Source organism: Rhamphochromis longiceps, linkage group LG16 (genome assembly GCF_057381845.1).
Source record: "Rhamphochromis longiceps isolate RC_006_pf linkage group LG16, R_longiceps_female_GT1.1, whole genome shotgun sequence".
Classification (NCBI taxonomy): Eukaryota; Metazoa; Chordata; class Actinopteri; order Cichliformes; family Cichlidae; genus Rhamphochromis; species Rhamphochromis longiceps.
The window spans coordinates 23,714,351-23,728,079 of NC_140572.1; the positions used below are offsets into that span (position 1 = coordinate 23,714,351).

Sequence of the window (13,729 nt, forward strand, 5' to 3'; positions counted from 1 at the left end):
AAAATGTATTTTATTTTAAGGTGCTGAGAAGTTTAACAAACTGAATAAAACAAATGTAAATAAGTTCGTGTTACTTATGAAGCAAATGGTCATCTTTGGATTTATTATATTCAATACTCAGAGTGATCACTGTTTAGAGAATAACACACATAATGTCACAGAGGCCTATAAATAACATTTTAGACTAATTTAAGCTTACAGCTTCAACACCTAAGAACAGGTGTAGATTCTCACTTTAGTGACATACATTTAAAATAGATCTCAGTAAGAGGCTATTTTAAGATTCAAGATAAATCCATATCCACAATAGTTATCTGTGACTTTTTTAATCTTTTGTGTATAGGCATCAGTATTTTCTGTGAATCACGTACATCTTTGAAGAACTGTTGCATGAGTGTGAGCCTGACATCATTAGCCGCGCCGCACGTGTCTGCTGGGTAAACGTGTTCCTCGTCGCTCGTCGGCAGATTTTTAGGCTCCGTGCTTTTGCAGCGGTGCCCGAGCACTGCAACACAGAAACAACCGTCAGCCCCAATGATTTTAAGTTAATATGATGAAAATTTTATGAATAAGACATGGCATGTGGGATGAGATGTTCCAGTGAGAAAAGTTGCACTCTGTGGCAGTGGGCAGACATTATCCAGGCTGCTAACTAGGATTATTCACAATAATTTGTCAATTATTTTTCAAACCAATAAATTATTATTTAGACTTTTACACTTAAGACTTAGATTTCTAAAAATATATTAAAATTAAGCAGAAATACAGATTTTTTTTTCAACTTAAAGTTTGATGGTGTCCAGTCACTGAAGACAGTAATAATATAGGTGATCCACTGATGGTCACTGACAGCAAATTTTGTTTCAAGGTCAGAAGCTTCATGTTGGAAGATGAAATTGCTGGCAAATGAATTACCTGAAGAGGCTTGGAGGAGAACTACTAGGCCAGTGGGTCGGTCCTCAGTGGAAGGTCCACTCTGGCCACAGATGACGCAGTCATAAAGGATCTCGGACTCCATCACTTCAGATGCTCCTAAGTCCATGGCTGCTTCAGTGTCAGGGGATTCTGCCACAATAAAGACAAAAAGACAAACATTTCATGCAAAATTTTATGTAACAGTGTTGAAAAAAGTATATTGATTAAAAAATATATATAAATACACAAATTGCAAAATCCTATGTCATCTTGTTCTCAACCATATTCACAAGAGTTTCAGAAAACTTACTCTGACCTTGAGGCCTGCTCACTGAGATTTGAACTATGTTGCCTCCTTCTCGAGCTATCACATACACAAACTTAGGTGTCCACGCCGTCCACTTGTCCATCGGAGCGACGACAATACTCCATCAGCCTTTTATGGCTGAAGTGTAAAAACTTTATTCCTATCCAAATAAACTATCACAGTAAAAAAATATAAACGAAAAAAAGTATGCTGGTTTTAAATAATTTAAAAAAAGAAGACATGTTTGACCATGTCAGTGCCTTTGTCACGGGTCAGTTGGTTGTATCCCTTCCACAGATCCAAAGCGTGATCTATCAGAGCAAACTTCACAAGATAAAGTAGTACCACTATCTAGTAGTGTCTCTAAACCTCATTTTGTAAGGGAAAACAAGGCCAAATGCTTGGAGTGGCCTGGACAATTTGACTACACCCTCCAGAGGAGAAGTACCTCTTGATTTTTTAAGAGGCCTGACATACCTTCTGGTTTTCATCTCTGTGGAAAAGGATTCACACTACAGCAGGATAATGAACTCAAACACATAAAGGCTTCACAAAAACTACTTGAAAACCAAAGAAGACCGAGAAGTGCTGCTGACTATCACAGACTATCCTCCTCAGTCTCATTGAACATTTATTTGACACTCAAAGACAAAAAGGTCTGACATACAAAGAAGCTTTCTGGAGTATTATCAGATGACACTGGGATGGCATGCTAGTTTGTGAGTGCTGGAAGGAAAGCAAAAAGTGAAACGCATGATATCACTCTCATTCTGATGTTACTTGTAATGGAAACATCTGTACTGATTTCAATAAAAGCATGTCCCCCAGTGCCCTTCCTGCATACACAGTGGGGTTTTAAAAATACTGGGAACTAAAATGGGATTTGTTTTCTACTACTCCTCACATGTCAGTCTGGCACAGTGCTAGAAATTACTTACTGATGTGAAATTCATTTTAAATGTTAAAAACTGTGTTCAATTTGAGCAATAAACATCGCGGAAATGTCGAGCTGTGTTACAAATTGATTTATTGCTTTTTGGGAAAACATGTTCGCAGGAGAGGTCACCGTGTTCCTGAGGAAATGAAAGTTGTTTGCATTAGATGTCAGTGCTACAGTTGTACCCTCAGGCCATCTGAGTACATAGAGCCATAAACGTACGTGCATGTGTACACACAGACACACACAAAAAGCAAGACAACAAGCACACCAGCAACAGCATGCATTTGTGGCACCCTCCTAAAAATATTGCATGTTAAGGTTGGCGCCTAGTTCTTAGAAAAGGTTAGACTCAAACTATAAAAAAGACCCCAAATCAAAAACCATGACAGCTAAACCACTGCAACATCCATCCATTTCCTCTCCTTATCCAATTTAGGGTTGCGGAAGGGGGGGCAGGAGTCTACCCCAGCTGGCATAGGGCGAGAGGCAGGGTACACCTCGGATAGGTCGCCAGTCTATCACCGGGCCAACTCATAAGCAACCATCAGATTCAAAACTATGGCCAACTCATATCCTCCAATTAACTTCATGCCAGGTATGTCTTTGGACTGGGAGAGGAAGCAGGATAACATGGAGAGAACCAGACACTTAAAACCCCATGACCATCTTGCTGTGAGGCAATGGTGCTAACCACCCCATCACTGTGCTGCCGTCCTACTGCAACATATTACTAAAAAGATCCTAGTTAACAAACTATCTTAATAACATCTACATAGAATTGCATCCATTTGGCTTAATTAAAGATGCCATCTTTGATATTTCTGCTTCCAGCAATACAGAAGAGGAAACAGGAATTTGATGTGTGGTGAATTGAAACGTAACATTTAAAATTTCAGCTGCAAGATCTTTTTCCCAAAAAAACAGCAGTAAGTTGACTCTGAATGATCCAGAGTATTTCTGGTACAGATACAGCATTTCACAGACGGGTCTGTTTAACAGAGTAAGGCGGAGACTGAATAAACAATAATCATAATAATAATAATTTTTCTTTGTGCCGATATTGTCACCAACATAATGGAAATACTCATGTTATGTTGTGAAAATCCAGCACTGAGACTGCAGCTGGTGTTCTGGCTCGGCAGCGAGTGCTTAGAAAGACATCAGAACAGTCCTTCTGAACACACCGGCCATTATTCATTTGCTAACCATGCTGTGTCAGAGGGGGGCCCTGGGAGTCCAGTCTACCATTAGTGCTTTGATCTTATGTGCCCTCACAGCTAGCAGCCACCCACACTCCCACAGGATCACCCTACTCGCAATTTCTCCTGAAAGGCCTGCAGAGACCGTACGCACGGGCTCGGCCCACTGTCACCTTGCCCCAGTGAAAAACATACAGCAATGATGAGTTTATTTTAGCTAACAGCGCTTCAAGGGCTACACTGGCAAAATGTCCTTGAAACAGAAAGTGGTAATATGTGTTTTATGATTTTTAAAAGGTCTTTCCCTCCTGCAGTACTGCACAAAAATATAAGACATTAAGGGTAAAATAAGGACGTTTAAAAAAAAAAAAAAAAGCAATGAATCGTTTTCTTATTTACTAATAACTTCTGACAAAGTACAGCAGCAAATACTAATCAATACTTCACATTTTTCACAGTTTAAGAACTTGGAGATGAAGGTTGATCCAAACGCCGTGGAAAACTTGCTACAGCTTATCTATGGATTTATTCTGTCTTTACTGCTTTTAATTCTAGATTGACTAACTTAGATCCTTAATATCTAATTCATAAATTCTGTATTGATTATTAATTTAGAACCAATTAATAGTACAGTATTATTTACACTGTAGTTTGTGGTGTGTTTTTAGGTGACTAAGTAATTGTGCTACTTTGCGATGCAGAAACACATCACCCTTTGCATATAATTGTATATCTGCCATTTAACTTGGTGTTACTTGTCCAGACTAACTCATAAAACTTCAAGCTGCAGGGAACAGCTGTGATTGGGTTATGCCACCATGTGGTGAGAAATATATGACTGTGATACTGTGATATGATATTGCACATGTTTGCATTGTTTTTTTGCAGTTTTCATTTCATAACTGTCAAACGCCTGCGAGCAATGATCATGAAGCTGGCGCTACTGCTGCTGCTTTTCTGCAAACAGACTTTAGCTACATATCATATTTAAGAATTTTAAGCTCAGAAACTCTAAAATATACATAACAAGCTGGCAAAAAAGAAGATCAGTCAGCCTTTTCTTACCGACATCCATGGCTGTTTCCATGAAACTCTTCTGCCTGGAGGCAAATTCAGCAAGCAGTTTCTGCTGTCTCTCTCTAGCCCTTTGACGCCTGAAAGAAAGAAAAACAGAAATGTTTTGGTAGATATGAAGTAGTTTGTTTGATAGGTCACTGAGATCATAACCAAATAAATGCCATGTGTCTATATTTCCATATAATCTAATCAACTACTGAAAGAATTTGCTTTAATTCCCCCGATCAGATTGTTTTGAGGGAGATACAATCAGTCCTGTGATAAATGATTGTCCCTCATTTACAGAAACAGCAATTTCTGATGGAAAGTGTTGCATAATATGGTGATTTTTTTCTTCGTTTTAAGAGGATTTATTATTAGCGTTCCCCTTCGAATAAGTGATCCCTCAGTATTCTGTGGAAAAGCATGCCTATTGTGCAGAGCTTGCTTGATCACCCATAGCATGTGCATGTAACAGGGGCTATTTTCACACACACAGGATGTTTCTGATTTCAACAAGGCTGCGTTTTAAAATTTGGAAAAGCTGATTATTAAGCTAATCTCGTGGGTTTAGTTCTCACCAGTGCATACAAAGGCGAGAGCTGACTGTAAATTAAGTCCCTAATAAGAGGACATAAACAAATGCTGACAGGAGTGTCACAGCTCAATAGTTTCACTGATGGCTTAAGGGGTACCGACAACCAGACTGAAGAATGGCCTTCTTAGTTCTCACTGCCACTGCCTATATTGCTGTGTGACGGACACTGATCTAGTTCATGGGAACAGAAGAGGCTGTAACTTTAATTTTAGCTGTGGGGTGAAGCCAACCAACCCCAGAAGCAGACTGTTATCAAATCGCTATAAGCCGTTCCATCATCATTAAAGTAGGGGAAGGAGAGGACTAGTGGGTGAATGTGTGGTGAAAAGGCAAATCCTGCACATTTTAACTTTTCACACAGTCAATGGAGTGCATTTCCATTCAAGTACAAGATGTACAAAGCCAGCAGCAATAGAGCCACTATTTATGTGGATTTATATCGAATAAGAACATATGAAATCATTACATTAAAGCACACATTAAAGTGTATCTGCATCTTGCACATCTGGACCTCTAGTCAAGATAATTAGATTAAATAGTAAAGATCTCTTTATTTACACTCACATGTCTTATAAATGATAACAATACCATGACTTCAAAAGGTTCGATAAAGATCAATTATTGAATGCAATATCATAAAAACATAACAAAATACTACTCAACAGAAATTAAGAATAAAGTTAATGATGTAGCACGGAGGTGTGTAAATGAAAATCTGAAGTTATAATTACCTTTCTTCTTTGTCCATGGCTTTCTTGTCAGTGGGACTGTTCTTCTTTGGTGGTACTGGTGGACACACCTTTCCACAAATGTCCTGGATGCTACGCTTGATTTGGCAGCTGCGCGCGGCTGCCTTGGTGAGGATACGTTCAATGGCTGTTATGCCGTCTCCGTGAGCGAGGCGGTTCGACTCGATGTCCTCTAGCCAAGATGCCGAAAGAGAGTTCTGCTTAGACGACATCTTTTGGTGGAGCTTGATGAGGAGGGACAGCATGCTTTCACGGATCTCCAGGATCTCTGTGACCAGCTGCGGGGGCGTGCCTGGCGGAACCCAGCGTGTCGAGGAGCTCTTGGGCCTGACAGCCTGCGTGGCTTCAGTGGTGCTGCGGTTGATTATCTCTTGGAACTTCCTTCTACGTTCTGCCACGAGACTGAACACCTGAGCTTCGCGAAGGTTCTAAGAAAGCATTGAAGGCAAACATTTCTTTACAAAAAGATGAAATATTTGGCCAATATAGTGAGACACCATTAGATCAAGAACCATAATCCATTATTTATCAATAAAAGTACAGGAATCTAGAAGAACACACATGAATAAATATTACATATCACACGTGAAGCTCACAATAAAGAGAAACATGACACAGCTCTTCAAATTTCACAATTTTTTTATGGAGCACCTAGACCATTTCCAATTATTAATATAACTAATAGTCTGGTCGACTTTGATGGATTGTAGGTCGGTGTCATTACCATATTCAGACGGGAACGTGCACGTAAAAGTCAAATAAAATGTTCATTATTTCAGCTGACATTTTATGAACACTGCAGCTGATAGCGCTGGGACAACCAGACTCCTAACGAAAATTCAAATACAAGCCATCTGAAGGATTGCCCTGACCTGACCTGACATAAAAAAAGCACCTGAGCTGCACTGTTAAATAAACATACATCATACAGCCCAGTCAAGGGAACATCAATCATTCTGACATGCGGTTAAAAAGCGTTTACCCCAAACCTGCATTACACACGTAATTAGTTTCAGCAGTCAAGAGGGAGGGGAACTGCTGAAGCATAGCATTACACACACATACACACACCATAACACAACAAGACAGAACTCCTTTGAAATGCATCAAAGAAACACATACAAGAGAAGTCTTTCAAAGTAGAGATAAAACAAAGGCTAATGCAGCTGATTGTTTCATTCGAGCATTAGTCTTTTCATAGAAATGAGTACAAACAGCTACCTCTCTCCAATTTCCTGAAAGACGCCTGGAGTTCTGTGGAACGAGTAAAGTAATCATGATATGAAAGTGGTGCATGAAGCAACCAGTAATGCAAGATGATAAATAAACCACATGTTTGACAGGACAGACCTAAAAGAAGAGTTACACCCTCACTTCCAAACCAATAGATCACTAAGGCCTACAATCAGTCAAAATCTGCTGTGATTTCTATTTAAGAAGACAAAGTTTTTAGAGAATAAATCTATATAGTGGCAACAAGCCAAAAACTATCCAGACCATCCAAAACCCCATCAACAAGAGAGAGACCTTCTTTAAGTGACTCTCAGCTACTTTTTTGATTTTATCTTGACAACAAACTCTTTATTCAGAGCATTTAGTTCCATGTAGGATCACCCCTAGTGGTGCGGTAAGATATATTCTGAATACAGCATCTGATGGGTAATTTTATTTATTTATTAAACACATTTTAAAAGCAGTAATGTTTTTAGAAAAAAATCCTGCTTTCTCATTCCTTTTCCATAGTTATGATGCAAGCTGGCAGTTAGCTTAGCACAGAGGATGGAAATAGGAATGTAACTCAAATTAATTTAAAGTTAATGCAAACAAGCACGGCCTGTCACCGAGTTTCCTTTTACCTGGCCATAAGAAGAAGCTTCGGTGCTGGTGCTGGGAGGTGCCTCTCTCTTTACCTCTGGAGCGGTCTCAGGAACCCGCACCCTGACAAAGTTGATGACATGGTGCAGATTGGAGAGGAGATTGGTGCCTGGGAACCAGCTGTCGTGACAGTGCTCCTCAATGCAAGGCTCCTAAACAAAAAAAAAGGAAGAAGACGACGACGACAATGACTCAGTGAGAAACTGGTTGGCACTAGGGGCCTAGACAGTGAGGAAAGTGGTTACAAGTTAAACCAAGCAAATTATCTTACCTCATCCTCCTTGTTGTCTTGAATCTGGTTGTCCAAACCCAGTTCAATCAGGTACAGCACCATGCACAGCACGTGTTCAGACATGTTCTGATGATCCATCCAGATCTAGAACATGATCAAACCATTAGCTTACCCCAGAGAACAAATAACACAAGGTTTAGCTGTCAATGTGTTTGCTTTTTTTAAGTTATTATGCATCCATAGATCAGCCTCTCATTACTGATACCAAGCCCTCAACTGGCCATCTGTCAATGAATTTGTATTCTTAAATACATCTTGCCTGATCGATACTATGAAGATGATTATTTGGTGATGCGCCAATTTTCAGCACCAGTTGCAAACCAAGTCATACTACAAACTGCAAAGAGAGACTATGGATTTGGCTGTTTTATATGGCACTGGTAGTGGGTGAAAGACTCACCTTGTAAAGTAGAGTGAATATCACAATGTGCAGCGTCTTGCAGTGCAACAGCCTTATTAGACCTTTGTAACATGGGTGCAGAGGAGTCCTTTCCTTGTATGGTGGCCAGGGGTTGCCAGTGTGAATGCCAAACTGTTTCAAACTAGTGGACATCATCATCAAAAAGGAGGCGAGAAAACAAATCAAAAAAGCAATTACTAGCAATAATCAATTTTTATACTCATTACATACAAGTAATAATGAGAGAAGTCAGAGTTAGGTTGAGAGAAATAAGCGTTTGGGAAAGTGACACCGAATGCTGTTCAGAATAAATCACGAAAGATTTCAGTCTACACAACAGAAGAGCCGAGGGGCAGCACTCTATTAGTGATGATGGGATTATTATCACACGAGCCAGGGCGAGCCTGACATGTAATCCATCATATTCAAACAGTGTGAATGAGCAACATGAGGCTGGTATCAGACTCTGAAGGTGGCACAGGCAGCTTCAATATGTCTGAGAGAGAAATATGCTCTAGTTTCATCTGTACTGGACACAAAAACTGAAGAGAAAACTGAAAGCATGTACGTGAAAGAGGCGGATGAGTGATCCATCCATGAATTACAAAGGCTCTAACCAATTGCCATTTCAAACACAGAAACAGAGTGAGCCACTTTTAGTTTAATGAGTATTTTCAGAAGCCAGAAAGAAAATTAACCCCCAAAGTATCTCCTTCACCTCCGCTGACATGTTTATCCTTGGAGACGTCTTCAGGACAATCAAAAAAAGAAAGACTTCCACAACTGCATTACAATTTAGCCTGAAATATTGAGCTCTCTCGACACCAATCTAATTGGAATCACTTCAACACCTAGCAGAGCTGACCTTTGTAATCATGTCCCTTCACCAGCAGAGAGACGACCTGATTTTTGTCATGACTGAACATGAAAACAGCAACAAAACTACTGCCGAGCAAAGGAAACATTTATACAGAGTTTAGAAGGTGACAGAAAATAGAAATGTGTGGGGAAAATCAAACTTACAATGCTGCATATCTGTCCATTGCGGACTGGACATCACGGCGATAGACTGTTCTGAGAACGACCATGATGGGGTCAAACTCTTTCTCCCACACTTCAGCTAGTGAAAAAAAGGAAGAGAAATGCTTTGCAATCTCAGGTACAAAGTGACACTGTTTCATGGTTTCCCTGTTTTTCACCTGTCACCATCATAAGTGGTGTAAGTCTGCCCCCAAGTGGTGCCCTGAGGACATAGATCTAGTGCAAAAGATTGAGCCCCATTCTTAACTATAACAGGGAGCGATCTAAAAAGCAATAGAATAGATTTAACATATGTTCGTTTTTAAGTGACAACATTTATTCTTTCCGTGAACTGGATAAGACAATTAGTTATTTCACAAGAATGCACCACCCATAATGTGTGTATATTACCTCATATGCTTCTTGCTGGAGAACAAAGTAAACTCCCTAGAAATCAGATATCAGCTTTGTGATTAAAATGACTGCTGTTGGTTTGAAAAACTATTTGCTGTAAGTTCTAGGCCATAAAACAAAAATAAGACAATATTTAAAAATATGATAAAAAAATATATATATTTTATCATAATTTCTATTCAAAGCTCAGCGACCAGCTCATTAGATCTAGTCTTAAAAAGCTCTTAAATATTACAGTCTTTTGGGGTGCTGATTTAGCTCACTGGGTTGAGCAGGCAACCCATTAGCTGCAAGTCTAAAGCACAGACCCAGGTTTGACTCTGTCCTGACGCCTGTGTCTCTTCCCCCTGGTCTTTCTCCCAGCTTTCCTGTGTTATCTTGGCGATCCTATCAAATAACAGCTAAAAAAGCCTCCAAAAATATATTAAAATATTACACGCATTCTTAAAGCTAATGTTACTGTTGGCCAGTGGAGGGCAGCAGACATATCGTCATGCTGCTCAGATGATGATGCTATCACCAAGCAGAAAGCCCTCAGCGAGGACATGAACCCAGAATTGTTAAAACCCACAAACAAGCCATGAACTAAACACCAGTTATTTGCAATGTTGTTTATTTCCGTCCCACTGTGACTACAACTGTTGATGAAAATTTTGTTTAGCTGCTGGTGGAAAAACGTCAAATAGATTCTTAGGTTTCATATTTTAACTAAACTACTTCTATAACAGTATCAACGACTGCGTGTAACGTCTGCCTTTACCATACCAGACACTTCTGTAAAATCTGTAACAACACTTTTATAAACATCTGTTACTTTTTTTTAAGATCTGTTAGGAAATCCTGCCTTCTCCTTCACGAGAATATCCTACCTTTGGGTGTGTACATGCCCTGCTGCATGGATCCTCCAGGCTCAAACACAGGTGCTTTGAAGTCGGCTACAGCAGAGAGCATATCCTCAAAACTACAGCTACCGGGTACAATGCCACTCTTTGGGTTGGGATTTTCAGGAATCTACGAAAAATCTCTTAAGGAAAAATAAAACATATATAAATACATATATACTGTGGATAACTGAATACAGTTTCTCTTCAGAAAGTATTTGTTAATGACTGAAGGATACAAGGTCTAAGAGTGCGCTGTGCGTACGATCGTTCATGCACAACTGAGAGACCATTTCAGCCCGAAGGATCTCATCATCGGTCATCCCTGTCGGTGAAAATGAGAAGAAGAGTGTGAAGGCAAACTGACAGTGAGGGGATCTGACTTTCACCAGTACAGAAACTTGACAAAATAGGAGAAATGGCTGACAATATGTAATCTTAAAAATTTTAGTGCTGGCTGTCTTGGCAATAACCAAGCCAGAGGTGGTTACAGGCCACAGAGTTACAGAGTGGGGAAACAAAAGAAACTTTTTGTTTTAATAAAGGAATCAGGCAGTGCTGTTTGCTGCCCACATCATGAGTCAGCAAACCACAGCGAGTCGGTTACCTCGCTATGGTAACTGACCGGCTGAAACCCAGAGCCACTGACCACTGTCACGATTTGTAGATGCTTTTCTGATTGAGTGCAGCAGTAAATCGTAATCTCACTGACAAACATGTTACATTTCATGCCACTGGAGAAGATATGCTCACAATTTGTGTTTCAGGAGCTAAATACTTTTTTAACCTAAAGCCACTATACTGGTATTTTTTTTTCCTGGGAGCTTACAAAGTTTATAAAAGTACAAGTGTATCACTGAAGCACAGGCTCAATCACCAGTTGGTTACATCTTTCTGAGACCGTAATGAAACAGACATTTAATTTTATGTCTTAAATAAATGAATAATTAGGAACAACTTACAGGTCTATTCTTTCAATAAATTCAAAATGATCTATGAAAAAACTTCAAGATTGCCACTTTAAACACCAGTAAGAGCTCAGTTTTGAGGTTTGGCAAGATAATTATGAACTGAGGAGTTTTTTTTTTTAAAAACAGACTGTGACCACTATCTCTTTAACATAATGCAGTTTTGTAATGCAGTGTTCTGTAATATGGATGAATAAGTCAGCAGAACATCTGAAAGCACTATCTCCCTAGGGAGAAATTGTATCACAGTTATATTTCAATATATGCAAAGAGAGGAGTGTCAATGTAGGCCTTTTGCGTCAGAGTATAATTTACAAAGTCCTTGGTTATCTCCATGAACAAATACTAGAAATAGTTCAAATGACATTTTCAGCCAAGTAAAGGACTTCATTGGAGAGTTTTACGTGAAAAAGTCACTTCTTATTGTAATACAGCAAAGAAAAACACTCCTGGGATGAGTGCCAAATACAGGAAAACTGCACCAGCAAAGAGAAACAATGGTTACATGAACTCGTGCCAACAGCGACACGACCTACCAGCTATCAACACCTCGCAGAGCCTCAGCAAATGATTTATTAGCTCTAGGGTAACTCTATATACCGTAAGGTAGTTTGCTACTCTGATAAAGATGCTGCACAGCCCTCTGCTGTACCACTCACCCAAATGAATGCGAAGGCTTGTTAGTATGACCAGAAAGGTAAGTGCTCCTTCTAGCATTGGTCTCTCTTGCTCAGAGTCCAACACGGCATTCTGATGCTGAGACGCCATGGTCAACAGGTCGACTACTTTAAACCTGCATCAGAGGACAGTTTATAAACCAGATGTTACCCATCTGCAAATGTTAAATGTTTTATGTAGCATAATATTATCAGAAATATAGCTTACCTCTCAAAAACACTTGAGATAAAGTAGTCAGGGTCTAGTCTTGATGCACAAACCTTCAATAATAAAAGAGAGAAAGCAGACTTAAAAACTAAATTGAAATTATAAAAGAAATACATATATATATACACACACACACACACACACACACACACACACACACACACACACACACACGAGTGACACTCAGCAAGTATTGTCTGTGAAGCAGGAGTCCTCACCTGCAGCAGATAGATGTCAGGATCAATCATGGAGTTGCAGAAGTGTGACTGCACGTAAGTCATAGCCTGTCCCTTAATCTGCAGTCCATTCCTCACCCACATGTTGCTGTGGATTTCTGACAGGCACGCCTACAGTCACATAGAACAAAGTGTTAATTGAGTGAGGAGTCTCTGCAGACCAGTGTTAGACGTGGTAGGCTGGAATCACTTAACCTTCTCCTAACCTGAAGCCACGTAGTCTGCAAATACTTTTACTTGTTACAATAAGTGCATGGACACAGATGTGCATTAGACATGCAGGTAAAACCAAATCTATTGTCTTCCACTGTTATACCTGGATCTGGAGTGGATGCACCATGATCTTCATCAACATCTCTTGGTCAGGAAGGAGGCTGTCCAGATCCAGTCCTTGGCATTTTACAGCCTGGGGATTTTGAACCAAACAATCAACTTTAAAAACACATAAACACAGACACCAAAGAGAATAGACTGTGCACTAAAAGATGAGGTGGCATACCTTACTGAGGAACATGGCGTAGTAGCGGTGGAGTGGCAGGTGAAATGTCACTTGATTCGGAGCAGGCTATGACAGATATACAGACATTTATGTGAAACAGGGGAGGGAAAATATTACTTGTACATACGGCAGTTTGCCATTAATATACCTCATCAATGAAGCCAATGGCATCAAACCAGATCTGCAAGGTCTCCAGACAGTATCGAACCACAGTTTTAGTGTATTCTTGTGTTTCCTGGTAACACATAAAATCAGATGTAAAAAATTTGATATAGTATTATGTAGTAAGTGATTGCAGCTTGGGGTGCTTATAACGCATGTTCCATTAATCCTGTGAGTGAGACTTACTTTGACTTTGCAGTGTGTTAAGAGACCCCACATTGGTTGTGCACAGGCCTCAAGCTCTGCTGCGAATGCTGCATAGTACGTCTGAGACTCAAATTCCACATGTTCATTCAACTCCCGCTTATTCAGATTCATACCTATGACAGCAGC

At 39.8% G+C, this 13,729-nt stretch overlaps 1 protein-coding gene across 2 annotated transcripts in view; it reads right to left on the reverse strand.

The window, feature by feature from the left end:
• Positions 1-13,729, reverse strand: part of ubr3 (ubiquitin protein ligase E3 component n-recognin 3) — a 35,628-nt gene that overhangs the window by 14,820 nt on the left and 7,079 nt on the right. Inside the window, exons 10-27 of one of the 2 annotated variants that reach the window (XM_085384006.1) lie at positions 13,583-13,716; positions 13,383-13,469; positions 13,235-13,300; positions 13,052-13,141; positions 12,718-12,846; positions 12,500-12,552; positions 12,274-12,407; positions 10,886-10,971; positions 10,635-10,776; positions 9,355-9,451; positions 8,332-8,473; positions 7,911-8,015; positions 7,621-7,791; positions 6,986-7,018; positions 5,747-6,192; positions 4,427-4,515; positions 916-1,065; positions 372-505 (exon numbers count right to left, since the gene is read on the reverse strand). In XM_085384006.1, coding sequence (XP_085240132.1) covers positions 372-505; positions 916-1,065; positions 4,427-4,515; positions 5,747-6,192; positions 6,986-7,018; positions 7,621-7,791; positions 7,911-8,015; positions 8,332-8,473; positions 9,355-9,451; positions 10,635-10,776; positions 10,886-10,971; positions 12,274-12,407; positions 12,500-12,552; positions 12,718-12,846; positions 13,052-13,141; positions 13,235-13,300; positions 13,383-13,469; positions 13,583-13,716 — 2,288 coding nt within the window. The remainder of the gene's footprint in view (positions 1-371; positions 506-915; positions 1,066-4,426; positions 4,516-5,746; positions 6,193-6,985; positions 7,019-7,620; positions 7,792-7,910; positions 8,016-8,331; positions 8,474-9,354; positions 9,452-10,634; positions 10,777-10,885; positions 10,972-12,273; positions 12,408-12,499; positions 12,553-12,717; positions 12,847-13,051; positions 13,142-13,234; positions 13,301-13,382; positions 13,470-13,582; positions 13,717-13,729) is intronic. The other variant, XM_085384007.1, reaches the window with a different exon arrangement.